This window comes from Tursiops truncatus, chromosome 9 (assembly GCF_011762595.2).
Source record: "Tursiops truncatus isolate mTurTru1 chromosome 9, mTurTru1.mat.Y, whole genome shotgun sequence".
NCBI classification, from domain to species: Eukaryota; Metazoa; Chordata; class Mammalia; order Artiodactyla; family Delphinidae; genus Tursiops; species Tursiops truncatus.
Window position 1 is genome coordinate 17670121 of NC_047042.1, and position 27989 is coordinate 17698109.

General features: G+C 47.8%; 1 protein-coding gene across 11 annotated transcripts in view; it reads left to right on the forward strand.

Moving 5' to 3' along the window:
* ATXN7L1 (ataxin 7 like 1) overlaps positions 1 to 27989 on the forward strand; it is a 360884-nt gene that overhangs the window by 150870 nt on the left and 182025 nt on the right. For 2 of the 11 annotated variants that reach the window (XM_073810169.1, XM_073810167.1), the window contains exon 1: positions 19211 to 27769. The exons of 8 other annotated variants lie outside the window; for them this stretch is intronic. Coding sequence is in view for 1 of the 3 variants with exons in the window: in XM_073810167.1 (XP_073666268.1) it covers positions 27646 to 27769 (124 nt within the window). In the remaining 2 variants the exon portion in view is untranslated. Of the gene's footprint in view, positions 1 to 18791; positions 18998 to 19210; positions 27770 to 27989 lie in introns of those variants that run through there. One more of the 11 variants, XM_073810170.1, reaches the window with a different exon arrangement.

The window sequence follows — 27989 nt, forward strand, 5'->3', positions numbered from 1 at the left end:
TTTTTTTTTTTTGCGGTACGCGGGCCTCTCACTGTTGTGGCCTCTCCCGTTGCGGAGCACAGGCTCCGGACGCGCAGGCTCAGCGGCCATGGCTCACGGGCCCAGCCGCTCCGCGGCATGTGGGATCTTCCCGGACCGGGGCACGAACCCACGTCCCCTGCAACTGCAGGCGGACTCTCAACCACTGCGCCACCAGGGAGGCCCTCATCCACTATTTTAAGACCACACATCTACTGGTCACCGTATAGACCATTATGAGGGCTAAGATTTATGTGATATAAAAATGAGAGTCCTGCGTCAGTGGAGAAATGAAACCAAACTGTCAACCAGTTCAAACCTAACTGTCAAACCAAACTGTCAACCAGTTATGTTATATTCTACGGCAAGATTGCCTTACGGCTAATTAGTTCTGCAGTGAAAACGCTTGTGACCAAGATGCTTACAGCGAAAGTTCCTAGCTTCCCTCTCTGGGGTTCAGTTAGTGCCACAGGGCGCTTTGGAATCCTAACCTAGAGAGCCAAGCGACAAGGTTATGCATGAATTTAGGAAACCAGAACGACCCAAAGCCCCAGGTAGCAATGTTGTATATGGAAGCTCTTTAACCTATAAGACCTTACACAAATGCCTAGGATAATGATTTTAAAAACTACCCACTTTCCCTGGAGAGGGCTTCCCAAGCCCCCAGAGGTGGGGCAGGGTCTACCCCGTGGACGCCTGGTGGACTGAGTGTGGGAGAAGGGCATTCCCCAGAGGAAAAGCAAGGTCTGTTAGTGGAAGAGATGGCCAGGGGGCGGGGGCCAGGATAAGTGCCCAAAAGGCCAAAATACCAAACATTCTCCTTAGCCATCCACTCCTTTTTATCTTTCCTTAGCTTCTTTTCACTTACCTGTCCTTCAACTACTGATTACCAAAGAAAAGAAAGATCTCTCTTGTAGTGGGTAAGGCTCGTGGGCCTGGCGACCCAAGGAGCCTGGTCTGTGTCCTGTTCTTGCTAATCCTGGAATCTGGAGATAACATGGAAACGCGGCAGGCAACGTGATACCCGGCCCCCATTCACCTGTTCGTGATGTCTTTCTGTACCTGGAGCAGGTGCTCCTTTGCTCAGTCGGAGACCACCCACACAAGATAAACCCTTTCTCTCCATTCGGTACTCCTGTGCTGCAGCCTTCCTTCTGTTCTGGACTTCCTGTTCTATTTTTAAAGAGTCGGAACCGGGACGTATGCCCTGGCAGACTCAGAGCCCATGTGAATGGTGAGCATCCAACCTGAATACCTGCCTTGCAGTGAGTGACCTGGGTTTGCTCCAAGCGCAGGGTGGTTGCGTGCCTCCCATCAGTCGTCACCCTCCACCCTCCCAACCAGGCCGGCCACATTTTCTCCTCCTGCTAGCAAATGCCCAAGATGCAAACTGTGTGTGAAGAGGTGTTTCATTGCCTGGGAGATTCCAGAGTTTACAGGTCTGTGCCCCGCCTCTCCGGGGAGCCCTCAGGCAGCCACACCAAAAGGTGGATAAGACCCTGCCTCTGGAACAGTGAGTCGAGCAAGCAGTGTTGTAGCTTCCTGAAATCTTCCTCAGTCCTGTCCACCCTGAAGGTGGAGGTGGATCCCATTTTTATGGGTTTTTCGGATCACTCAGCTCATGCCAAGTGGCACACAGGAACTCCGAGTTCGGGCCACTGACTTGCTGGCTCTAATCCAAAAAAGGACCTCTGCAAAACGCCCTGCCCTTCCCGTGGCCACTGGGGCTGGCCCCATGTGGGTAGGTGCCCATGTGAATGCTCCTCCCCCGAGTGATGTCCTGCCGCAAGATTACCCGGGAGGGCATGGGGGCTACGTAGCTTAGGCACAGGTCGCACCCTAAGAGATCACCCTGTCATTATGGGTTTGTCTGGTGCTTTGTTGTACTTGCTGTTGTTTTAAAAAGGGAGAGATTTTAAGAGAATTCTGGGGTCAGCTTGGGTGACAAAGATGATTTCATCTGATTTAAACTTTACCTCCCCCATGTCTTCTCCTCTGTCAAGAAACACTTTTTAATGCACGATGTTATTAACCACTTCAGGGTTTAAGTCTTATTAGGAAAGAATTATTTTCAATGTCTGATTTTAAGTTGTTTATATTCTTACTATCATAAAAGTTCTTGCAGCTTAATGACAAAAAAGAAAAGATACTAAAGAATGGGTATAAATAGGCAGTTCATAAGAGCAGAAATTCAGGTGGCCAACAGACATGAAAAATGTTCAACCTCACTGGTAAAAATAAAAATTATAGCAGAGTACTTTTCACTTATCAAAATGGCAAACTTTTTAAAAATTAATTAATTAATTAATTTGTCTGGGCCAGGTCTTAGTTGCAGCATGCAGGATCTAGTTCCCTGACCAGGGTTCGAACCCGGCCCCCCTGCATTGGGAGCGCGGAGTCTTAACCGCTGGAACCACCAGGGAAGTCCCAAATGGTAAATGTTTAGAAATTAATAATACCCAGTGTTAGTGAGAAAGGAGAGAAACAGACTGTGGAGTTGGTGGATGTGTAAATAGGGACTCCCTTTCTGCCAGGCATTTGACTACATGTATCAAGGGCCTGCAAACAGAAATTCTTCTTCTAGGAATTTATATAAAAAATATATAGAAATGTGTGCAAGAACTTACTTAAAGGATGTTCAGTACAGAATTATCTAAAATAGCAAAAAAAATTGGAACCAATATGAATGCCAAACAGTAAAGGCTGTTAGAATACTAAGTAGACCTCTAAAAATAATTTTTTTAATATTTCATGACATAAAGAAATGTTCATGATGAAAAGAAAACAGCATTTAATACAAACTGCTCAGTACAATCACATTTTTTAAAAATATGCATCTATGCATATCTTTAAACAAAAAGATGTAGTAACTGTAAGTAATTTTTATTATCTTCCTCATTCATATCTGAATTTTCTGAATTCTTTATTACATACTCATTGCTTATATAATTATTAGACTTTTTTAATTTTCATGAACAAATAACTTGATAGCAGTGCCAGTTAAGGTACATGAGAACCCACTTTGATTTTGGAGTTTTTATGGGTTTGAATGATTTTCTGCACCAAAATGTAAAAGGATCCGAAAATAGCAGGCCCCCATCCAAAACAGACTAACTACCTTTGTGGAGATCCCCAAATCCTGAAGGGACTAACGAAAAAACAAAGTCTGCTCTGGTTTTCATTTTGCTGCCTGGACCCATTCACTGAAGATATGAAGAGTGACTACTTACATGTCCTAATGGGGTGTTAATTTATGTAATAGATCTAGTAGTATTCTTTTCTTTATCTTTTAAAACATCCTTTAAATTCTACCTATACCCTCTTCTCCTAATTGATGGCTGCTTAGGAATGGCAACGTTGTTCCCTGAGGTTCCCTTTTTCCTCTCCCACATCCTTTCTTTTTTTTCTCCTCCTCTTGTTTTGGGGAAGGGGGTTCCCTTTTCTTTGCCTATGCCTTGAGCGTCCTGGTGTCTGATTGGGGTGCCTCAGCCACAGCAGAGATGTGAGGGCTATAGGGCTGGAGATGGCTGGTTTGGCCCCAAAAGGACTGGGGTCATCATTGCGGTATTTGGTCTATGCTTAGAGCTGATTTTTCGCCACCATTATCCCTGCTCCACCTCTGGGGTTATGGGATTGGGTATATTTTTTGATAAACATGTCAGTGCTAACCATTTTACCAGGTGTAGTCAGGGACTAGAGATAGAAACAGAGCTAGTGCTTAAATGTGAATTTCCACCCTTCTCCAGTGAGCACTTCCCCCCACCCTTGGGGTTGGAACCTTTGACAGTATTGGGAGCCCGAGCCACACATGGGTATTAACTTAATGCCTTTAGGCATTGTTTAGATAGCTCACTACTCCAGCTATCCAAGACTATAGCTTCCTTAATCTTTCTGAAAGCTGTTCTCAGTTTGGCCACCAAAGGAATTCAAGATTCATATATTGTAAAGCATGATACAAAAGGACGTGCATTTTAGAAAATTGGGAAGCTCTGAGGAATCACTGGGGCTGCCGTTTTCAGAGCATTTCCTGGGTATAGATATGGGGCGTCGCACTTTAGTCATCTTACCTGATACATGAACCGTAGGAAGTAGATACTACATTCCATTCTCCGGACGAGGAATAAAGGAGGCTTAGAGAAATTATTAGCCCAAAGTTTCCAAGCTGCTAACTGCTGCTGGATCTGCGTTTTGAACCCATGCCTATTCTTCCTGGCACGCCAAGCTGGCTCACGGAGCATTAGGCTAAGCAGGGAAACCTGTAGTTAGAGCTACACTTGTGCTGTTACTACCAGTCTCGCCCGGGAAATGAGTTTCCATCAGGTTTGCTTCTGATATAGGGCTTCTCAAACTTCAGCGTGCAGCAGATTGGCCTGGAGAGCTTGTAGGTGGGGGAGACCATGTGCTGTCGTGTGGTGCTGAGGCTGCACGTCCGAGGCCTCCACCTGGAATAAGGCTGCCCTCGGTATGGAGGCAGGCAGAGGCTCTTGGATGCAGAATTTGGATTTCAGTTCTGATCCTACCAGTTGGAGGGTGGCTTGGGCAAGCTACTTACCCTCTGTGGACTTGCTTACTCATCCTGAAAATAAGGATTTAAGTAGCAGCTACTTTTTAGAGTTGTGAGGATTAGATGAGATAAGCCATGTGAAGTACTTACAATCGATAGTTCTTAATCAGGATTTGCTTTTATTAGTAACACATGGAGCCACAATGTCCTGGGATGGAGGAAAGTGCTCTGGCCTAAAGTCTGACTCGAAAGTCAGAAGGTTTGAGATCCTACCTAGGCCACTTCTGTAAGCCCTGAGTCTCCCTGGGGGAGGGGAGGTAGGTCTGCAGAGCCCTCATATGCCTCTGGACAGAAAGGCTGATGGCTACCTGGATAGCTTCTTGCTGTGGGGACAGTAAGTTGCTTGGTTCTCAAGGCTTACCGTAGAAGGCCTCTGGGGCCTCCCGACAGGTTTCCTGAGGATATACGCCTGACATCCAGGACCCACATCAGACAGCTTAGCTAGCACACAGCTGTCATATGTTAGTTGGCCTGCTGGAGTCCTAACATTTCTCCCTTGGGCCTTGAGTCACCCTTATTGCCACTGTGCCTGCTATAGTTTAAGGGCCTCGGGCCCTGCTTCCTTTTTCATTGCAGCTTTTTATTTAATTTCTACCTAGGAAAGCTTCATGATCTCACATCATTTGGGAAAGAAGACAGAAGCGCTAGCGCCTATCCCCAGGGCTCTCTCTGCAGTGGCCTCAGCCGCTTTGCCCAGTTCATTCCTGCAGCACGTTGGGCTCTGATGCAGTCAGGCGTGTATACAGTGCAGTTATTCCCCTCAGAGCCCAGCTGTAGCGCCCTGTTTCGTGACAGGAGCATAGTAATTTAGAGCCTTCCTGCACCAAGTGCGGTTCCCGGATCAACATCGCCAGGCCCCACCCCTGACTGTTTGAAGATGCAGGTTTTATTATGATTCAGATATGGTGAGGCCAAGAGATCAGGAGATAATTGCCATTGAAAAGACACTGTGTTATTCACAGTTCCCAAGAGACTTGGCATCCCGAGTCACGCAGGGCCACACAGGGAAGCACCTGGGTCAGTCAGAAGGCAGAGGGAGTGGGGAAAACATGGGCAAGGGCCTTTATTGTGGTTTCCATGGAAAGGAAGGGGTGAGGCAGAGTAAGCAGGCTTAGGATTGGCTAGATTGAATAATTGAAGCAGGCTCTGGGATGCAGGGGCTGTCTCCACTTGTCTGGTACCTGACCCTGGGGTGATTGGGGCAGGGGAATAGTGGCCTGGTGGGTAGGAGCTGGATAAGAGAGTTGGCTGTGAGGGGAGGGGTGGGGAGCTTTGGATTTGTCGGTTTGTATATGAAAAGTACACTTGCAGGTGAGTCCTTTCCTATCTGTAGAAATTGGCCAGCTCAGGGTCAGCAAGGCCCTAAGATGTCAGAGCATCAGAAATACAGAAAAATTAAAAGGCATGACTAATACACTGACCTGCAGAATCAGAATCTGCGTTTTAACAAGACCCCCAGGTCATCACTGTGCACACTAAAGCTTGAGGAGCAGTGCCGTAGGGCGCTCTTCTCCAACATTTTGAACCAGGTTCCCTAAAAGCAACAGGTGTGTGAAGCCATCTGTGTACAAGTAGGAACGGTGGCTTCGGGTTTGTGAGCCAAAATAAGGCTGAAGTCTTAAATGGACAGCTACGAGAAGAATGTCCAAGAACATTAGCAATGCTTCCATTTCCTGCGCATATGCTTAATAATATTCTTTTGATTGTTAATAACGGTTGCTGTAGCAGCCACAGATACCGTACAAACAGATGTGGTATTACCTTCCGTAACAGAACTTATTTAAGAGGGAACTTACTACCTGATCAGTGGATGCAGATAAAAACCAGTGCTTTTATCCCATTTTTACAATGGGAAAATTGATCATTAAATTTTCCAATGAAAGCCTGGCTTCCCACACCCCCAGATGAGTAGTGCTCCAATTTCTTTTCATGGGGCATTAATCTCTTTGGAGTGACCAGTTATCTCTTCAGGTGACTGGTACAACTGACATTTGTCATCACACACAGAAACATTTCTGGAAGGAGCCCTGACGGGCCCACTTCACTTGGAGAAGTGCAGTATATCGGGAGAGAATAGAGCCAAGGGTGGGTGCCGCTTAGAGCCACAGTACTTGGTCATAAAAAACCTTTGAGATCATCCAGTCAGATCCTTCATTTTAAAGACAAGGACAGAGAATGGACTTGAGGACACGGGGAGAGGGAAGGGTAAGCTGGGACGAAGTGAGAGAGTGGCATGGACATATATACACTAGCAAATGTAAAATAGATAGCTAGTGGGAAGCAGCCGCATAGCACAGGGAGACCAGCTCGGTGCTTTGTGACCACCTAGAGGGGTGGGATAGGGAGGGTGGGAGGGAGGGAGACGCAAGAGGGAGGAGATATGGAGATATATGTATATGTATAGCTGATTCACTTTGTTATATAGCAGCAACTAACACACCACTGTAAGGCAATTATACTCCAATAAAGATGTTAAAAAAATAAAAATAAAAGACAAGGACACTGAGGCTGAGACGGTAGTAAACTGTGTGTGAGGCCCTGTGACTTCTTGATGCAGGGACAGGGCGGGACCCAGGCTCCAGGGTCCAGGCCAGTCTCCTCTGCATTCTCCAGGACACGGCGGGAGTTTCCGCTCCTCCCTGCACCACTGCTGCAGAACACCTCCTGGCTCCTAGATCGGAGCCCACACACTTCACGCTCAGCTTGGCGGTGCTGACAGTGCAGCCACATATCTTATTTCTTCGCTTTATTTATTTAGACCCAGCCTTGTTGTAGAAGGACTTAGCGCTGCTTGTAAAGTTGCAAACAACAGAGCAAGGTAAAACAAATATAAAACAAGTGAGAAAGATGAGGCAAAAGAATAAGTAGCTTCCCGGCAACGTTGCCCGTTGCCACCCTGCTAGGGCTGTTGAGCATCTAGCCGTTCAATGGGCATGATTGGCACTGAGTCCTGTGCCCATGGCTCCCCTACCCGGCGCCTTGGCGGGGTTTTCTCCCTGGCTGGCTTTAGAGCTTCTCTCCTCCTTTGTGATCAAGATGCCCTTGAAGGTCACTTTGAGTGACTGGGGAGTTGTCTGCGGTGGGTCATGTTTGCAGGATGTGACACAGAGGTGCTGGTGGCAGTGACAGGGTGGCTGTCGGGTTGCCATTGCTCTCTTAAGAGCAGGCAAGGGAGGAGAGCTAGTTGGTACATGAAACCTTCAAAGCCTTAGTGCTGTCCAGAATCAGTGGCCTTCTGGGTCCCTTTGTTACATACGCCCCTGAAGGCTGAGAGATGGATGCTGCGTGTAGCTGACATTCAGAGCCATTGCCCTGGCTTTTCCCCTCTCCCCGCTCGTTCTTTGTCCCTTTTGTACCATTTTGACCTCTGCTCCGTCTCCAATCTGTTGGTTCTGTGAGGCCAACTCCCTCACTGGCCTGATTTCTTCATTCAAGGCACCCAGGCATCCTCACCGCTCTCAGGACCTCTGGTTTCTCCCAAAGACAGCGCTTGGTCTGAGTATCCCCTGGGTCAGGTGCTCTGACTCCCTGGGCCTCGTCCCAACCCACCCCTGGTTTGTGTGGCCTCTGCAGTCCTTCCAAGATTCTCCTGCTGCAGAGTGAATCACAGCTAACCCCACAGGGAATCCCAGTACTCACAATTCCTCTCACCCCTAGGAATGCTTGCAAATGTGCATTTTGAGGCTGTCATATCATCAGTTGGATCAGAGGCGCTAAACCCTCTGCAGTGCATGGGATGGTTCCACCCAGGGAAGAATTATCCCACCAAAAATGCCAGGTGCGGGACTTCCCCGGTGGCGCAGTGGTTAAGAATCCACCTGCCAAAGCAGGGAACACAGGTTCAAGCCCTGGTCTGGGAGGATCCCACATGCCACGGAGCAACTAAGCCAGTGTGCCACAACTACTGAGCCTGCGCTCTAGAGCCCACAAACCACAACTACTGAGCCCTCGTGCCACAGCTAATGAAGTCGACTCGCCTAGAGCCTGTGCTCTGCAGCAAGAGAAGCCACCGCAGTGAGAAGCCCGTGCACCGCAACGAAGAGTAGCCTCCGCTCACTGCAACTAGAGGAAGCCCGTGCGCAGCAGCAGAGACCCAACACAGCCAAAAATTTAAAAAATAAATAAATAAGTAAAATTTTTAAAAAAAGCCAGGTGCATCCCTGCTGATAAACACTGATAAGAACCCGGAGAAGCCTAAATATTTGCAGTTGTACAGTAGCATCAGAGCAGCCACACTGCAGACTTCTTGGTTGGTGCCCAAGAGTTTAGTGGGAGGAAATCACTAAATTATTTTTATCTACACAGTGCGGTTAGAAAGCATTACATTCTGAAAGGTCAGGCGATGCTGGGAATTGTTTATTTCGTTAGGCCGAAGGCCCACGGTTGGCTCAAGCTGTGGCCCTGCTCAGGTCATGTGCTGGCCTGCATCTGGGACCTGCTAACTTCTTGGCTTAGATGGGCACCTGGAGCCGGCGCGAGCTCTGTGAGCTGCCAGGGCAGCCTGTCACGGGGGTGCAGTCAGAGCACCCCAAGCCCCCAAGAGGAGGCCAGTGGCTGGCCCAGCATCAGGGAGTGGGACCTAGCTGCATTGGGAAAATCTCTCCAGAGATTTTATTCTATAACAGGCAAAGGAGTCGAGCGCTCAGAATTAAATAGTCCGTTGCCTCTCATAAAAACCCACTATCATTCCCTTAGGCTTCAAAAATGATTTTGGAGCCCACTGGGTAAAACAAGTAATTAAGGTTAGCTAGCCCTCAGCCCTCTGGAAACTGCTGGCCTGCTGACCCCTGCGTTTTCTTGTGCTTTCCTGTGAGTTGGCTAATTATTTCCTGATTTATCCATTCACTGTCTAACACGCTTTGAGTGCCTGCTGTGCGCCAGCACTAAGGCAAGGCCCCTGACTTCGGCTCTTGCTGGCGCCGAGGAAGAGAGAGGCGGGTCCATCGGTGGCTCCAGAGCCATGTGCTCGGTGTGTGCAGTGTGCCTGGGGCACCGAGAAGGGACTCCTGCAGAGGTGCCGGGTGACAGGCCGCTCCTTGGTGTCCCAAATGTGGTCACGTTTGAACTGGGTCTTGAAAAATAACAAAGAGTTAGCCAAGGTGAAGAACAAAAGGGCGGACAAGCATTCCAGGGAGAGAAGGCTGCGCACCAGCTCCCAGAGGCAGAAAACAAAGGCTCTCAGTCGTCCAGGGTGGGGGGATGGGGAGGGGATCGGATGAGCGGAGGGCCTGGGGCCCTGGAGGCCAGCAGAGCTGTGGTAGATTCTCCCGTAGCTCAGAGACACGAGAGGCCATTAGACATCCCTCAGTGCCACGTGTCAATGCAAATAAAAGCAGAAGAGCCAGAAAGCTGGTTCATATATTCCAACATCCATCCAGCTTTCCTCCCAGAAAAAACTTTTGATAAAATGAGGTGAGGGCTTCCCTGGTGGCGTAGTGGTTAAGAATCCGCCTGCCAATGCAGGGGACACGGGTTTGAGCCCTGGTCGGGGAAGATCCCACATGCCACGGAGCAACTAAGCCCCTGTGCCACAGCTACTGAGCCTGCACTCTAGAGCCCGCGAGCCACAACTACTGAAGCCCACGCGCCTAGAGCCCGTGCTCTACGACGAGAGAAGCCACTGCAACGAGAAGCCCGCGCAGCACAACGAAGAGTAGCCCCTGCTCGCCACAACTAGAGAAAGCCCGTGCACAGCAATGAAGACCCAATGCAGCCAAAAATAAAAACCAATTAATTTAAAAAAATAATAATAAGGTGAAGTGCCAAAAAGATGTGTGTTCAATAGCATGACATAAAGTAAGCAGAGTAAAAGTAGTTTAAAAAAAAAAGAAAAGGAAAAAGAGGGGGGTGGGGGGAAGAAGAAAGAAAAGAAAGGAAAAGAAAAGAATCCCTGCAAAACTGAGTGATGGCCAACTCTGGGTAGCAGCGCATGCTTGGGTCTGGCTTCATTAACTTGAGTTTTAGCCTCTCTGGTCTTTGGTTTCCTCATCTGAACATGAGGATGATAATACCAGTCTCATCACATTTCGATGAGGATTAAACAAGGTAATCCCAGTGGTTTTTATACCAGTTTATCTATTGCCTTTTACGGTACTATCTTAATCCGGGGCAAGCAATGGATTATGATTTTTGAGGGTCAGTTGCCATCAGTGGAGTAAATCGTGGCTTACAGTTAATGAAATCGATTCTAGAAGTAACAGAATTGCTACTCATTTATCCATTCACTGGACAAATACCCATCACACGCTTTCTATGGGCAGGCACTGTGTGAGGCTAAGGGCTAGAGTAGTGAACAAGACAGACCTGGTGTTCCCTTTCAGGAAGCTCATAACCTGGCAGAGAGGACCAGGTGTTAAGGGATCCTGCGCTGAAATCTACCTGTGTTAGCCTCCCCGAGAGGCGTGTTTGTTGGGACTGACCTGAGCTGGTTTGACCACGCACAACTCTTGGCTCTTTTTGGTAGAAAACAGTCGCCCCTGTAGAAGGTTGAGGTGGTGAGACTTAGCTTCTACCCCACAGCCTAGCCACCAGGCGGTAACGAATGAGAGTGTTAGACTGGAGTCTGTCGCAGGTACAGGCATTTATCACACAAGTGTATTTCAGGTAGGGAGAAAACAGTTCACTCAACCTATTTGGTGAACTTGATGAAATCCCAGCCCTCTCTCCATCGAGTTGTTCCAACCATACCTTATAGAAAAGGTTCACTCAAGGCAGCTGCAGCAATATTCCAGAGACAGGACTGTTTCCCTGAGTCAGCACCATGCTGTAATCAACCCTCCTAATGTGACAGCTGCACACAGGGCAGCCTCGAGTGCCCTGTTTATACAAGGGTAGGGAGGTCGCTAAAGATTTTTTGCCAGGCTACATGCATTGAACACCTTTAATTTTACCAGTAAGAACCCATTTCTAGCATTCGTTTTACTAAGTCACAAGTTTCACCAACAAAAGCTCAGAACGTTTATCCAAATAGCCAGAGGACTTAAAGTAGCCAGTGTTGGAGTGTGACCTTCTCGGGTTAATAGCAGCCGCGGAATCCAGACTTTGTATTCTGCACGTGCGCTGATCACCCCTAGAGGCACAGCCTAGACCAACTGGTTCACACACAGTAAAACACCAGCTACATTCAAGTACTCATTAATACATTACATTAATACATACATACATTAATGTACTCAATAGTACATTCAAGTACTATTTTCTCTTGTATTTATTTATTTACACACTCAAGTGCTTTAAGGTAAATTAGACGTGTCACCATGTTCCATTTCTCTCTCCTATTCAAAAGGTATGATGGGGGGCGCAGCGGGGGAGAGGGCCGGATTATATCTAAAGTGACCGTAAGTCCTGGTTTGCCTGGGAGAGTCACAATTTGTACCTGATGCTCTGGGGCCCATGCTTAAATGCACCGCTTTTTACTTTCAAAAGTGTCCAGTTAGGATAATAGCTATATCGTTACTCTGCTTATAAAGAGAATCCAATGGCAACAAACATGGAGAACAAACTCAGGAGAACTGGGTTTGAAACCTGTCTCTAATAGGGTGGCCTTGGGCAAACTGCCTCCCCTTGATAAATCTTATTTTCCTCATTTGTCAACTGAGAATAACACACTTGCTTGCCCTCCTTCCTAGTCATTTTTGGGGGCGATATCCCTTGGATGTGAATACACTATGAAGGTGAATGTTATCCCTTGGATGTGAATACACTTGGTAGAGAGAACACAAGTTAGGGATTGTTCCTGTTAAATCCAGCGTCGGTTTATGCCTTGAATTGACTCTGGCTTGGAAGAAAACTAGCTTCAGAATCCAGAGGGCGTCGGCTCTTTCCTTATCTTCCTGGAGAATGGAGATACCAGTAGCCTGCTTCTGCCAGAGAGGTAACTAGCAGAGCCATCTGCTTGGGGATTTACATTTCCCCTTAATTCCATCAGGGAAGAGAACATGACCCTTAAAAGTAAAACCACAAGCCTTTCCTTTGCCTTCATATGCATTAATGTGAAAGATTTCCAATAAAGACTCAACTTACCCCTCTGTATATGAGTAGAACCTTTCAAAAGTTTGAGGAGACGCCATAACTAGTGAGAGGCGAGTGTGAAAGCTCAGCTTGTGTGTGCTGCCCTGTGGATGGGTGCATGGATGTAGCCAGTGTTCCCATGGGAACAGTCACGAGGTGAGAATGGGGTGGGATGCCCCAAACAGAAGTACTGTTTTGCATAATAATGTAGAATTTTACTTCTTCAAAGTGAAATTGCTTTTTTTTCTTATTATAAAACTAATGCATTGTAAAAACTGCCAACATTTCAGGAAATAAAAAAAAGTATTTCCGTGTAAAACTTTCCAGTCTTTTTTCTATGTGTGTTTGTCTATGTGTCATACATGTGTATCTGTATGCATATATTTTATATTTTAAAAAATAAAAGTGGAATCCTATTATAGACATTGCCTTGAAATCCACTTTTTTTTTCCGTCTACAATTATTGTGGACACATTTCAGTAAATATAGATCTACATCATCATTTTTATAGCTTCCCAGCATTCCAGTAGTTTATTTAACCGGTGCCTGATTGCTTGTTATCTGAGTTTCTTTAAGGGCACAGTATCTACCCCCTTTGCTGTAATTTTTAAAAATCAATATATCTACCCCCTACACACACACACACACACACACACACCCCCCCACTTCAAAATTCCACCAGGAGACGTTTCATATACATATTAGTTTGCATTTAGGTGAGAAGACTCCTTAGAGCTGAAGTATACTCTAGGAGGAGCTGTAAATTACAGGGCAAAGGGCAGCTCAGAGTCCAGATGGAAATACTGCATTGTTACACACTGCCTGAAGTAGGGTCAGTTACTTTAGGGAATACTTCCTGATACACTGGAACCCAGAGCTGGTCATTCACGAAGCTACATTGCTGCCAGAAGCCTCTGTCATTCAATAGCCCTTCCAGCCTGAGGCTCAGTCATCAGAATACTCCTTTCAAAGGAGAAACACTCACATTCACACAGGGGCGTTTACACATGGCGCATCCAGTAACACCTCAGTGTCAGTAACACCTCAGTGTCAGGAACTCCGCCACTGAACAGAGCTCTTGGGGGCCCCGCCAGGAGCTCTGAGCACATAAGAACACCCAGCCCCGCGAGGCATCCGTGGGGCACCCCGCAGGCTTTCATGGAGCAATATTTTACACTTAGTTTAGATGTAATACTGGGAAGCTGGATGGTCTGATTTCCAGGTTTGGCAAATTAGGACTGTGGAGGCAGAGGCCCTGACAAAATAAAAGTGGCGCCAGATGCAGAGGAAAAAGTAAAAGGCCGAAAGTGGGAACGCTGAAGCCCTTTTTGTGCAGGGACAAAAGCCCCGTGCACCGTCTCGGTGTTTGTACGCCACAGGTGCCGCTCGTGATGGTGGGGCCATCTCTTCAGAGATCCCTGACCAACATTTTAAACCGTGGAATAAACAAGAAGAGAAAACGTTCGGGTGGTTTTCACTTAGTAAAGATAAATCCTACCTTTTGGAATTTTTGTCCCATCCATATGTGCATACTAGGTTGCTGCCGTGTAAAATTCATTTCTTAAGGTGGATCAAGGTCAAAAAGTTTGAAAGCTACGGTAGACCCTGATATCACCATTTTGCGGCAAAGTATAGAAACCAGTGCCCTTAACAGTGACCTTGAGTTATCAAAAAAAAAAAAAAAAGATGAAATAATGTTCAAAGGATACCATTTAAGAGGACAAAGTACAAGAGAATGAAGATCTTTGGAAAGATTCCTGTTACAAAGTGGCTACAATTTTTTTGAAGATTTAGTATTTTTAATCTTAAGTGGAAAGCCTTTCTACCTTCTCCCTAACTTGAACCACAGTACAGCTTTTAAAAATACCAACTTTGACTGCGGGGGAAAAAAAGGAACCTGAAAAAATAATAATAAGATAAAACATTGTACTTTAAAGAAATCAATTAATGAAAACAAAATGAATTAAAATACCAAATTTTATACATACTTAACAAAAAGATATTCACCTTCCAGGTGTACCTAATAAGGTATGCATCTCTCTTGATGGTTCACATTAAGTGGAACTTCATTCATTCAAAACCTGTATTTAAAACATATAGCAAGCCTTCCATGCTCTGGCTAGGCATTGGATTACAAAGATAAGTGAGACTCACAATGGGCCCTCAAGGAAACGTGAGGTCCACTGGTTCAGACTGTAGTCAACCCACATTTACTGACCTTCAATATAAAGTCATTTTTCTAATTGTGGTGCAATACCAGCTAAGGCTGGTTGAAACTGGCTCTCTCCTGAAGAATCTAGGGTCTGTGGCCCCATATGTGCAAAACTGTCCCCATGGCTTTGGTCATGAGTCCACATGACAAAGGATTAGTCCAAAAGCCAATTCCAGGTACGATCAGGCAGCCTGGTCCAGTCCCTATGAACCCAGGTAACAGGGCAAGAGTGAAGAGTGTCCAGCTGAGCCTCAGGTCCTGACCTGGAAGTCTGCAGGGCGACATAAGGGGCAAAGTCGGGTCTGGAGCCAATGGCAGCCACAGCTATTGCCGTGCTTACCTTGCTTCTCTGTCTCCTGACAGCTCAGGCCTCCGTCCTTTTTTTGACCAGCCCTCCACATATCCAGGCCATGTTTTTAAGACCATACTGGGTCCTGCCCAGGTTCCTTCTCTGTATATGTACTCTGATGCAGTGCCGTTCCCTGGAGGGGCATCTAAATGCCCAGAGCGTGGGCAGGGGACCCCAGCTTTGTCTCCATCACTCTGTCATCCTCCGGGCTGGACGTACTGTACTCACCAGCCTTCCCCAAATCACCATATCCATGAGCAGAGTGCTGTTTGTCTGGCCTATGATAGAACTACCTTTGTTAAGCACACCGGTACCAGCTACAACAACAGATGAATGCTAATATTCCGTATTCCTCTATTAGCCCACTATCACTAATTTTACTGATTTGGAGGCCATGCCTCTCAGATTTTCAGGAGTTCTGATTTTAAATAGCCTATCCTGTCTTCCCTAAATATGTCAGTGCTTGTCCTACTTTAAAAAAAAAAAGATCTCTGTGCTCAGAGGAGTCACAAGGTACATGGAAGTATTCTCCTCACTTTGTGTCTTGTAAGCAAGCGTGTTTTCCTGCTGAGACTGTTCTGATTTACCCAGGCCCCATATTCTTTTCAGGCAGCATGGATGCAAATGTCCTGTGATTACCAAAACAACTTCAAATAAACCGGTGGGAGGTGCCACCTGTGCACTGCATCTAATCACAGAGCTTCTCCCGCCAACAGAGGCACGTGGATTTGATGAGTCTTCACGACCTAGGCTGCTTTAGTGACATTCAACATGAAGTCCACCTTGGCATCCAGCTTCCCTGGCCTTTGGTCCTATGTTTTGTTGTGCTGTGTTTTCAGGGAGAAAGAAGGGGGAGAGGTAGGTTCATAAAGTGGCTGCAAAACATTCTAGAACTTTCTGATCATCACCTCCTGACGTCTCCCATCCTGCAGTCCACATTTGGCATCTCTGCTCATGGCCCTGAGTGCTTGGGTTCCTGACAAACGTCCCCATTCACTCCTACAACCCCCACGGCAAACTCGCTACCATATCTCCTCAGAGGAAATGCCCCAGACCTACAATGAGCCCGCTCATGGGTGTCATAGAATACTAATGTCACCCTCTATCAAGCTGGGAGTGTGTCCACTTGGCACAGGCAAGGAACATAACAGTGACAGCCTTCATTTGGTCCATTATTTTCATCAGCCTCTGTAACAAAAGAACCCAGCAAAAGCATAACTTTGAAACACGTTGGAGAAACGATGTAGCCAGATAACTTCCACATGCGAGACAGCACACCTTGGAGATGCAGGCTATGTAATATACAGCTTGGCAGGCCTGCTGGGGCATCCGCTCTGGTGGCTGCTTAGACTGGGATTAGGTGAGGAGCCAGGGATTAGCACGTGGGTGAACTAATCAAATCAAAGGAAGACAGAGTGCAAACTGGGTGGAGGTGTTTGCTTTGCATTGAAATAATAGCTCGGAAGTGCAGAAGGCCGGAGCTCTCCCCACGGTGTGGAGAGGAAACCTCCTTGTTTAGGGAGTTGTAATCTGTGAACTGAAAAACCATGAAGACGGAGTTTTGAGGAAATCAAGGGAGGTGATGTGCTTTTATACTAAAACAACTACTGGCCTTTTCAGCTCTATCATTACGTGTTCTGGAAACATGATAAAGGCAAGCAAGGGGGACTGGGTCAGGAGTTAGGAGACCTGACGCTGTTGATGATTTGCAGTGTGGCCTTGGATGTGATTTGTAGCCTCTCCAAAATCTCAGTTTACTTGTCTGTGAAAATGGGAATCATAAAGCCCACTACTTTTAAAATGCTTTGCAGACAATAAAGCACCACACCAGCACAGTCACCATTCGTGGGGCTGAGACCAAGGCTTCTCTGAGCCTCCGTTTTCCTCTTTTGTTAAACAGGGATAATCGTAGCTGCCCTCTCTCATCTCCTAGGATGTTTCTGAGAATCAAATAATATAATGCGCAGGGAGGAGACATGTAAGCCATGGAGTTCTAAGTGAGAGGCCTGGCTTACAAAATTCTGGGGTCGCTTTAAGAAGTCAGTTGTCGGGGCTTCCCTGGTGGCGCAGTGGTTGGGAGTCCGCCTGTCGATGCAGGGGACACGGGTTCGTGCCCTGGTCTGGGAAGATCCCACATGCCGCGGAGCGGCTGGGCCCGTGAGCCATGGCCGCTGAGCCTGCGCATCCGGAGCCTGTGCTCCGCAACGGGAGAGGCCACAACAGTGAGAGGCCCGCGTACCGCAAAAAGAAAGAAAAAAAGAAGTCAGTTGTCAATCCAGGGGCGGGGGCTGGTGTGAGCCTTACTTTGTCCCACCCGACCATTCCCTCCTTCTTCTCTTCCCCTCCCCCAACATCTTTCTCCCCTTCGCCTTCCTTTGTCTGGGAGGCTGCAAGCTGCCTGTGCTCTTCTCTCTTGATCCGTCAGGCAACTGCTGGCTTTCACTCCAGGGCGGCTCCGTTTCAGATCCCAGTGAAACCATGTCTGCATACAGTTTGTAAGAAAATGTAGGTTCCTTCAGGAGGAAAGGGGCAGCTACTGTGTGGGTTCATATCCACCACATTGCACTGGTGACCCCCGGAACCAGAGGAACGACATTTACTCTCCAGAATAAACGTGAACCTGGCCTGTGGTTACAATGGTTTTTATAAACAACCTGTTTCTACCTACTCATTACTTTCCCCTAAACCTCTGGAGTGGGGAAGGGGCAACATTTTATTCAAATCAGAGATAGATGATAGATAGATAGATAGGAAGAAAGGGGTGGGGCAGAGGTTAGATTTGAATCCATTCAGCAATTAAAAATTTCTCACTCTTACATTCGCAGCCCAATTCTCTTGGAATTCACTTTTCTCAAATGCTCAGATAATTCTAAAATTTCATCTGGTCAATTCTCTTGGTCCAAAAATGAGATAGTGCTTAATGCATTCTGGGAAGGAAATGAAAAACTTTGTTAAATACGTGATTTAAGTGTTCCTTTTTATTTTATTTTGCCAAATGAAAATACTCGATTCACTGTTACCTGTAAGAGAACACAGATTACAGTCTGGATGAGGGAGGAAGGTTGGCCACAGCAGCCCTACCCTCAAAGAGGAAAGGGAAACCTTTCTCAGGACCAGGTCAGAGAAGCCCAGGGACGCTATCCCTCCATTTGTTTCTTATGTGCCTCAATCATTTGCTTCCTGTGTGGCTCAGTGGCCTCGCTGCACGGAGCAGGGAACTTGGAAGTCCCTTTCCGTGTCTCAAAACTGCATTCGGCACGCCCCTTTTTTTCTCCTATGGGATTTACCAACATCCAAGTTCCAATGCTTCTGCAACCACCCCAGATGTGTACCAAGGCCTCAACATTTGCAAAATCTGAGTCAACCTCTAAGTAAAAGATGCTTCAAGGAAGCACCCAGTTCCGTCTGCTAATAACCGCAGTTCGTCATGTGACACCTGCCCCTCCCCCCACCCCCCGGTTCTCTCCGAAAACCCCCCACCCCACCAGTAAACTCGGTTGAAGTCTGACCTTTATCTGCCAACATCTACATTTCCTTCAAGGTGGTAATCTGCTTTTGTTATTTAAGTTTGGTTGTCTTCTTAATTGTTACCCAATTGCTCTGGGGCTTGCATAAACAGTTAACAAAAACTACGGCGCACGAGGCGGCCGTTTCGCTTTCTGGGCTTGTTGTTCTTGGCACTGGGTCAGTTCTATGAACTTCTGGTGTCCAACTGGTAGGACCTGAAACTCTGTGTTTAACAAGTGCCTGTAGTCAAAACAGTTGGCGTGTGCAAGCTGGTACTGACTGCAGCTGGTCAGCCGTCGGGTCCTGGACCGTGCAGAACCCCGAACCCCGAATCACGGTGCTCTGTTTGGGGGCCGGGCTTTTGTTGTTGTTTAGTGTGGGAAGGGGGCGGTTGCTTCCTTTTTTTTCTTTTTCTTTTCTGTGATGGCATCCGTGCTAATATGGATCGCTTCAGGTTCCAAAAGTGCAACGTGTTTACAGTCGTCGTAGAATCAGATTAAGTTGGCAGCCCGAGTCTCTCTGTAAGTGGTTTTAGTTTACATTTCTTCTAGCAGGATGTTTTGCATAAATTTTGCTGATCCTGGGTTATTTATAGACTTTTTTGAAAAAACGGGCATGCCTGAGAGTTTTCTAACTGCTGAAAGTGAAATCCGTTTCTGCATTTAGAGAAACGGCCGGGCATGTGCAGCAGAAGGTTATTTTAGCTCTTGAAAATTAATTTCTCCGCGAGGTCATTTGATAACATTCCCGAGCGTACTCTCCAGCTGCCGACATCAGATACCCTGATAATTGTCTCAGGACGTGTTGTTTGCTTTTGGTTGGTCACAAACGGAGTAAAATGAAAGTAATGATGCCATTTCCTCTGGGACGCTGTGGGAGAATGGATGCAGTGATTGGGTATTGTTTCAAACGTCCGAAATGGGTTCGTGGTGGTGGTTTTGTCCAACCCTGGGGAGCAGTGCAGCCGGCCCAGAAGCCGGGCGGCGGGACTTGCCGAGAGCCGGGGGGGAGGGGCAGAGGAAGGCCGGTCGCTGGAAAGTGAGTGGGTTTTCCAGTTTGTCCTCATGTAAATGACAGTGATACTGAAGGGTTTATAGTACTAAAAGGAAATAATAATATTCAACGGCAAGATAGCATATTGGCTAATATTGGCTAAAATCTGTTTGATTTTTCCGGCTCTGGCGGTAGCATCTTTGGGGATCGTGTGCGTGTTTGCATGAGAACTAAAGCCGGGCACGATCGAAATCACTAAGCCAGCATTAGCACTCTATGAAAGGGCTTCCCATAATATTTACCAGAACAGTTGGCTAAAAATTGGTCTGCTTTGCCCACCGAATGGCTGTGTAATTAAATCTGCCCTTGAGAGCATACCTTGAGCACCTCCCATCTCCGTGTCTGCGCTCCCGGAATTTGCATGGCTAAGTAGCATGTTCATCAGCGTGAGGAGTGTGGAATCCCCGTCTAATGGTCCAGGAGGAACGTCGTAAATGAGACACTTCATTGTGCCTCGGCTTAAATATTTTAAACCAAACAAATCGAAGAGGCCCATCATCTGGGCCTTGCGAAAGGCCTTCTGAGTAGGGAGTCTCCCCTGATCCAGGCATGTGGGTCCCTCCCTGACAGGTCCAAACTTCACCACTACCCACCCCCCCAGCGTCACCAACTTACACATGAAATGACAATGGACAGTCGAAATGGAAATTTCCAAGGTAGTAAATGTGACCTAGGCCGAGGCGTGACATAATTCTCACTGCCCAGGGCTGCCATGAGTGGATTTCTTTTTCTCCTCCATGTTTCTCTCATCTATATAAAGTGAGGTGGTTTATTTTGTATTCTGTGTCATTTTTTGGTCTCCTCTGACCTTGCAGAGAATAACGATGAGGCTTGTTTTCGGTCTTGCACAGTTTAGAGCGTGCTCTGTGCTTTCTCACGGTAGCCCCGCTGAGCTGGTGGGGACAGGTCGAGCCCTTTGGTCCCGGTATAAAGAAGGGATGGGGGCTCAGCCTGCGCGGTGGAGCTGGGGAGCCACGCTCCGGCTCGCACATTATCCGTCAGACCTTCGCCTTCTCGGTGCCCCATCCAAGCTGGATGCACCAGCTGCAACGCAGAGGTTAAGCAGCTCTTTGTTCTGATTTGATTCCAATCTGCCCCTACGGATGGGGCCCCTGTTGCACTCCCCTTTTCCTCCTCCTGTCTGACAGGCTGGGTTGGGATTGGAGACTCACCTTTTGAAGGCCTCAGCTTGGAGGTGTGTGTCGGATTGTGTGCCTCTCAGCTAGCAGTGACTATGGGTGCCCCCATCCCACCGTATAGATAACCTCGTGGCCAGAGTGAATGAAGAGCCATGAAGGGAACCCACAGGCCTTTGTGTTGGAGAGGGATGGCAGTGAATACTGAGAAGTTTCCCAGTCATCCTCGCCTTTGGACTTTTGCATTTGAATTGGTCAGACCCTCTCAATCCTGCCATCCTTGGGAAAGGGAAGTTGCTTTGCAGGAGTTCAGCTGCTCTGAGCTGGAAGACCTGCCTTCGGACAACCTGAGTGCAGCTGTAGGTTTTTCCTTGACTGGACAGGCAGGTTTCTGCTCGTGGAAGTGGTATCTTGGAGAGATTTGTAACAGTAATAATCATAATACTTTTCTTTTATGTGTGCATAGCCTGACTCAACTTTTAAACCTCTTTTACATGCCTGATCTCAGTGACTCCTTCCTATAGCCTTGGAAGGGTGGTATTATTAACCTCAGAGCATGGAGATTCTGGAAGGAGGGTGTGGGGATTCAGACACCAGCCCTTGGGCACCGGTTCTTTTCGTATCGATTTCAGCTGCCTAATGTCTATACTTGGTTGCCAGTAAGGAGGGTAGTTTGGGAGTTGGAAAACCGGTTTTCTTCTATTATTGTATTTCTTGTCAGTTATAAAGGCACGTTTGATTGCCTACCATGTGCAAGGCACTGCTAAGAGCTTTACTTTTAGTCCTTCAACCACTGGTAGCAGGAGGGCTGTTGTCAGCCGCATTTGTTAGTCATCCATGGGATCGTACCAGTGAAGATGAAGTGTGGGCCAAGTGACATACCTGCCCTGAATGGCAGGTGGCTCGGTAGAGTCACTCCTCTGGAGTACTGTTCACAGGTCGCTGTCGCCCTGGGGAATAGATCGAGTTGCCCGCTTGGCCCTGTCCCCTTCCACATTATGAAGGAGGATTTGGAAGAAGACTAGCATTAGTGGCAGGATTATCCAATTTTTCAAGCAGTAGATTTAGGAGGGAGAAGAGTTATATTAATGAGTCAGAGTCCTGAAAGATCTCCCCAGGCCAGAGCAGTGGACTGACTCCGACCAGATGACATTTGTAAAGGACACCTGTGGATAAGCAGCTTGGCAGTAAAGCATGTGAAATAAGACTCAGGGGTGATGCAGCCCTCAGAAATAAGAGATCTAGGGCTTCCCTGGTGGCGCAGTGGTTAAGAATCCGCCTGCTAAGGCAGGGGACACGGGTTCGATCCGTGATCTGGGAAGATCCCACATGCCGTGGAGCAACTAAGCCCATGCGCCACAACTACTGAGCCCGCACGCTAGAGCCTGCGAGTCACAAGTTCTGAGCCCACGTGCCTAGAGCCTGTGCTCCGCAACAAGAGAAGCCACCACAATGAGAAGCCTGCGCACCGCAACAAAGAGTAGCCCCCGCTCGCTGCAACTAGAGAAAGCCCGCTCGCAGCAACGAAGACCCAACGCAGCCCAAAATAAAATAAAATACATAAATAATTTTTTTAAAAAAAAAGAAATAAGAAATCTAGCTTGGATGTCTAGTGACCTTAACAGGAGAATGATACCCAGAACAGACAGCTGGGAGCTGCCCAGACTTCACCTGTGATGTTCTCCCTTCTGAGTGGCACAGTTTAGAAAGCACAGTCAGAGATCAGAAGAAGAGCGAAAATGACCTTTAGTGAGGAATGATTTTAAAAGATGTCTGGGAGTATTTATCCCAGAGAAAGAGGTTTCGGGGAACAAACATTTGGCAAGGTGTCCCATGGAAGGGAAACTCGACTGGTTCAAGGTGACCCCCACAGGGCAGAAATGGGGTGGACGTGCGGGCATCACAGAGCAGCTCACGTAGGGGAGATTGTCCAGCGGTGGTGCTTTCTGGCCTGCTGTGAACTTGGAGAGCTCGGGGCCTGCAGTGGAGAAGCCAGGCTGGGTGGCCCCTTGGCTATGGCTCCTCCGAAGAGGCTAACAGCCCTGGAAGGGTCCAGCAGCAGGTAGCAGAGAGTGATTACCTGTGGGGTTTCTTCTTGCTCTTTGGGAGTCTGTGACTCTGTCCCAACTTTATGGTCTAAGACCTGAGCCCCTTTGGTGGAAATGATGGCTGTATCAGGAATGAGGGGGCTGGCAGAGGGGAGCTGTGCCTCCGAGTCCCATCTGTAAGTGGCTAGGGCAGCCTTTGTGCGCCCCTGTGTGGGGTGGTGGGAGCAGCTGGCTGTTCGAGACAAATTAACACTTCTTTGTGGACCTGAATCGGCCACGTTTAGGGACTTCCGACTTGGAGTGAGTGTCTATCTGCTCTCTCCTACTGGTCGCCTTAGTTACCTTAACTTAAAGATTATTTCCTTTAAGTGATTCCAAGAAGGCTTCTGAAGGTAAGTCTCAGTTATTCTGAAACTGATTGTTCTGCTTGTGGATTGTCTTGGCCCTCACTTTCTGCAGAGTTTTGGGTTTTTTTGTTTTTGAGATGAAACGCATACAACATAAAATCAACCATCTTAAAGTGAACAATTGGGTGGCACTGAGTACATTTACAGTGTTGTGCAACCACCACTTCTGTCTAGTTCCAGAAGTTTCATCACTCCAAAATAAAACCTCATACCCGTTAAGCAGTTATTTCCCCCTCTCCCTCCCCTCAGTCCCCGGCAACCACCCGTCTGCTTTCTGTCTCTGTAGATTTACCTATTCTGGACATTTCATAGAAATAGAATTCATATAATATGTGACTTTTTGTGCCTGGTTTCTTTCATTTGCATAATGTTTTCTAGATTCATCCATGTTGTAACATGTATCAGTACTTCACTCCTTTTCATGGCTGAATAATTGTCCAGTGTTATGTATATACCACGATTTATTTATTCACCCACTGATGGATACTTGGGTCGTTTCTGCCTTTTGGCTATAGCTAATAGTGCTGCTGTGAACATTCACGTTCAGGGGTTTGTTTCATTTCTCCTGGGTGTGTACCCTAGGAGAAGAATTGCAAGATCATATGGTGATTCCACGTTTAATTTTTTGAGGAACCACCATACTGTTTTCCATAGAGGCTGCACCATTTTACGTTCCCACGGAATGTGTCCAAAGGTTCCAGTCTCTCCACATCCTCAGCAACCCTTGTTATTTTCCATTTTGGGGCTTTCTTGGTTGTTGTTTTTTATATACGTAGCCATCCTAGTATGTGTGAAGTGGTATCGTGTGGTTTTGACTTGCATTTCCCTGATGACTAATGATGTTGATCATCATTTCATGCGATTATCTTCTTTGAAAAAATGTCTGTTCAAGTCCTTTGCCCATTGTTTAATTGGGTTGAGCCTGCCTGTTTTTGTGTTTAGCATTAAGGTTCTAAACTTGCGGCTCCTCAGGTGCCAGAGCAGTATACATATTGCATCTTCTTTTCTTTTTTCTTTTCTTCTCTTTCGGTCACTCCACGCGGCAGGCGGGATCTTAGTTCCCCAACCAGGGATCAAACCCGCCCCCACTGCAGTGGAAGTGCGGAGTCTTAACCACTGGACCTCCAGGGAAGTCCCCATCTTATTTTCTTAAGCCATCTGTTTGCTGAAAACCTAGTCCACCTACTTATTCCCAGGCACCTGAGATGAGGAGAGAACAGTGAAAGAGGTAAGGGAAGGTACTTCACCAGGACCAGAGGGCTCTGGGAGAGCTGGCCCATGGAAGCTGTTCACATCTCTATCCCCCAGGTCATCCTGGAACTCTCAGCAAACAGATACTAAGAAAGTTGCTCCCAGCTGTCTCTGGAAACACGCAGGCTCCTGGGCCACAGGGCCTGCCCTTTCATCTGTGCTTCCTCTGAGTATTGCAACATTCAGCAGGCCTCCTCTTGACAGTCCCCTGAGCAGGGGAAGTGTGCCCATGAGCCCTTGACCCTCTTGCCTAGAGTCTGGAGGGTACAGCGCACAGCCTTACCCTGTCTCTAGCCCTCTCCGTAGGGCTGGGTTGGGTGGGTGGTCGAGTCACACACCCTCATACCCACTGGCTCCATTCCAAAGAAATGGACTTGTAGAAACTAGTCCTGCTTCAACAAGCGGCATAGCCCTTTCCCAGCCAGAAACTGATTCTGCTATATTCTGGGAAGAAACTCTCTCTGCGACAGGGGAAAAGGAAGCCCAAAGTCAGAGACCCAAAATCATGTTCTCCTTGAATAATTCTCCCATGGGAGACTCCCTGTTTCTGGCTTTGGTTATATGATCAAGCTGCTGGAGATGGTCCCAACCTGAGACAGCCTTACAAAGGCCAAGTTAGCACTGCCCAGTTTACGTGCCATGGTCTGAGATGATGCCATCCTCCCATAGTCTGAAATTCTCCAGTAGAGGCTTACTTCTGAGTCTTGGAAAGCTTTTATCTCTTAGGGGTTTGTTTTTATTTTTCCTTATTAAAAGGCGTATACTCTTCCGCCAGGGTTAACTTAAGATTTATCAGGTAACAGGCAGGTTTTACAAAGAAATGTTGGATGAAACATAGGAGAGATCCTAGTAGAAGATAAAAGAAAATAAAAATACCTAAAACACACTAAACTGCTGGGTTTTTTTTTAATGGAGGTGAAATTCACATAACAAAATTAATCATCTTAAAGCATTGAATTGTAATTTTTTTTTCAGGCAAGGCTTTATTGGGACCCCTGCTGCAGCAGGGGGGGACGAGATCAAGCAACAGGTTCCCTTGCTTGCCCACTCGCTGAGGGGGGGGGGGCGTAAGCTTGTTTCTTACATGGGGTGAGGGTGTAGGGGTGTGTCCAGGGGTCAGGCCGGAGGGGTGGCCTAGGTGTTTTGCCCACCCCTCTGGTGGTGTTGAGTGCAGGGGGCATGCTCAGTTGAATTGTAATGTAGCACTCAGTCTGTTCACAATGTTGTGCAACCGTCACCTCTGCGTGGTTCCAAAATGCTTTCATCACCCCCAAAGGAGACCCTGTACCCCTGAAGCAGTCACTCCCCACTCCCTGCTTCCCTAGCCCCTGGCAGTCTGCTTTCTGTCTCTATGGATTTACCTATGCTGGCTATTTTGTACCGATGGAATCATACAGCGTGTGGCCTTTTGGGACCCATTGTCTTTTTTAGACATCCCCCCTCCCCACAAATCTACTATCCCTTGCCAAGATCAGGGAATAAACTTTCTAAATATAAGGAATGAATGAAAACTCTCCGCTTGAATTCATACTTAAAATGTCCCACAAAAGTAATTTTCAGTCTTTATAATGACGTTTCTACTCTCTCCAAAGCAGAGTGCTGGGTATTGCAGTGGACTCTGCCCATCAGGGCACACAGGCCCTGAGGGAAAAGGAAGCAGAAAGGCTTGAGGCCCCTGCAGGCTGCGTGGGCCCCTGGCCTCAGCCTGGTCCCCGGGGAAGCCTGCAGGGGCCATCGTGCAGTCGGGCTGCAGGAAGGCCCTGACCCTTCCCATACAGTGGCTGCTCAGATCCGTGTGTGTGCGCGCGCGCGCGCACCCGCGCCCAAGTTCATCTGCCAAATTCGGGATACGACCCTGGTCTTTCCGGGCTTTTCTTTCTGCCTTTCCCTAATCGCATCTGGGCGTGCTCTCTTAAAGGGGAAGCGGTGCGTTCTGACTGGCCAGGACCCTTAGCCAGGAGCCAGGAAACGGCTCCCACGAGTTGCGCTTCCCAGCGTGTCACTGGCTCAGCCCCTTTATCCAAACAGCGAGGCTGTCTCCCTGGGATGTGTAAGTGTGAGCACAGGGCACGCTTGCCACACAGGATGGCGTGGAGCTGGGTCCAGGTCACGGCAAGCAGAGCGTGCTGTCAGCCCACGATCCATTCAGCAAGTCCGAGGTGGAGCTTAGGCGGTGCCCTTGGGCTGTGGGCTGGCGCTGAGACAGGGCTGAGGCGGAGCGGGGAGAGTTGCTGCCTGGGAAAGAGGTCAGGAGTAGGAGGCTGGGTTGGGGACCCGTCTATTTTGGACAGGCCTTCTGGAGGCGCCAGCCTGGGGGCCTGGGGAGGAGTGGAGTGGAAAATTTTCTAGCACACCTCTCCTAGCCCCGGGAAGTGGCTGCACTGAACCTGACCAGCTCATCCCCTCCACTTCTCTGCACTTATGTGCAGCTCCAAACACACTTGATGCATTTATCTACTCGCTACTGATTTTTCTTGGTCATTTTTATATGCAAGCGGTGCTAAGCAATGTTTCGGGTCTCTTTCACTCAAACTTCAAAAATTGCTGGAAACTGGCAACCTGTGGTTTTTCCTTCTTTACTCTTCGCGGATGGTCCTCGGTCCGGTGTGTGCACACAGTGGTCCCTGAGTCCATGCTGGTGGCCGGCCAGCTGGCGGACTGGCAGCGCCCGAGCACGATTGGCAGCGCACCTGGCCTGGTTTCTAGCGGGGTTGGTTTCCTGTGTACCCGCGGGGAGACCGAGGGAGGGCTCACGCCCACTCGCGCACAGCCGGGGGCTAACTCGGTGTCCCCAGCAAGTAGCTGATGGTAGCGAAATAGACCCTTGCTGTATTTTAGACTCCTTCCTACCCTTGGTTTTCGTTTGTATGGTGGTGAAGGTTGGTCTTCAATTTTGTAAAAAGCTGTGTTTTCCACGAAATAATTCAGACCTGCTCCTAAAAAAAAGGGAGCAGAGGGAAAAAGAAGGGGACTGGAGGGGGAAAAACAAGTGGTGTCTCCGTACATGTACACTGAGAGGCCAGAACCACACCCTACTTCAAGACAGCTTCCTGTTTGCCACTGCCAACTGCCACTCCAAGGAGAACAGAAATGCTTCCGCTATTAGTGACTGCCGTCGGACCACAAAAGCCTCTTCTGGGTGACACCGCGAGCTTCGCAGTGAGCTGGGACTGTGCACCTCTAGAGACTGTGGCCTGCACTCCTGAAACCGGAGGTCGGTACAGACAGGAATCAAGCAGCCCTGGCCTCTCCTTACTCAGCCGATGTTTCTTAAACAATTGTGCTCCTGTAGGATTCTTGTAAATGGATAGTTTTAACTCAGGGGCAGGGAGAAGGTAGGGAACTGCCCCCTTAGGAAAGCTACTGCTTGTATTTTTTTAGTCTACATGTGTATGTGTTAGGGGAACTTGTGTGAAGCGCCTACTGTGAGTTGG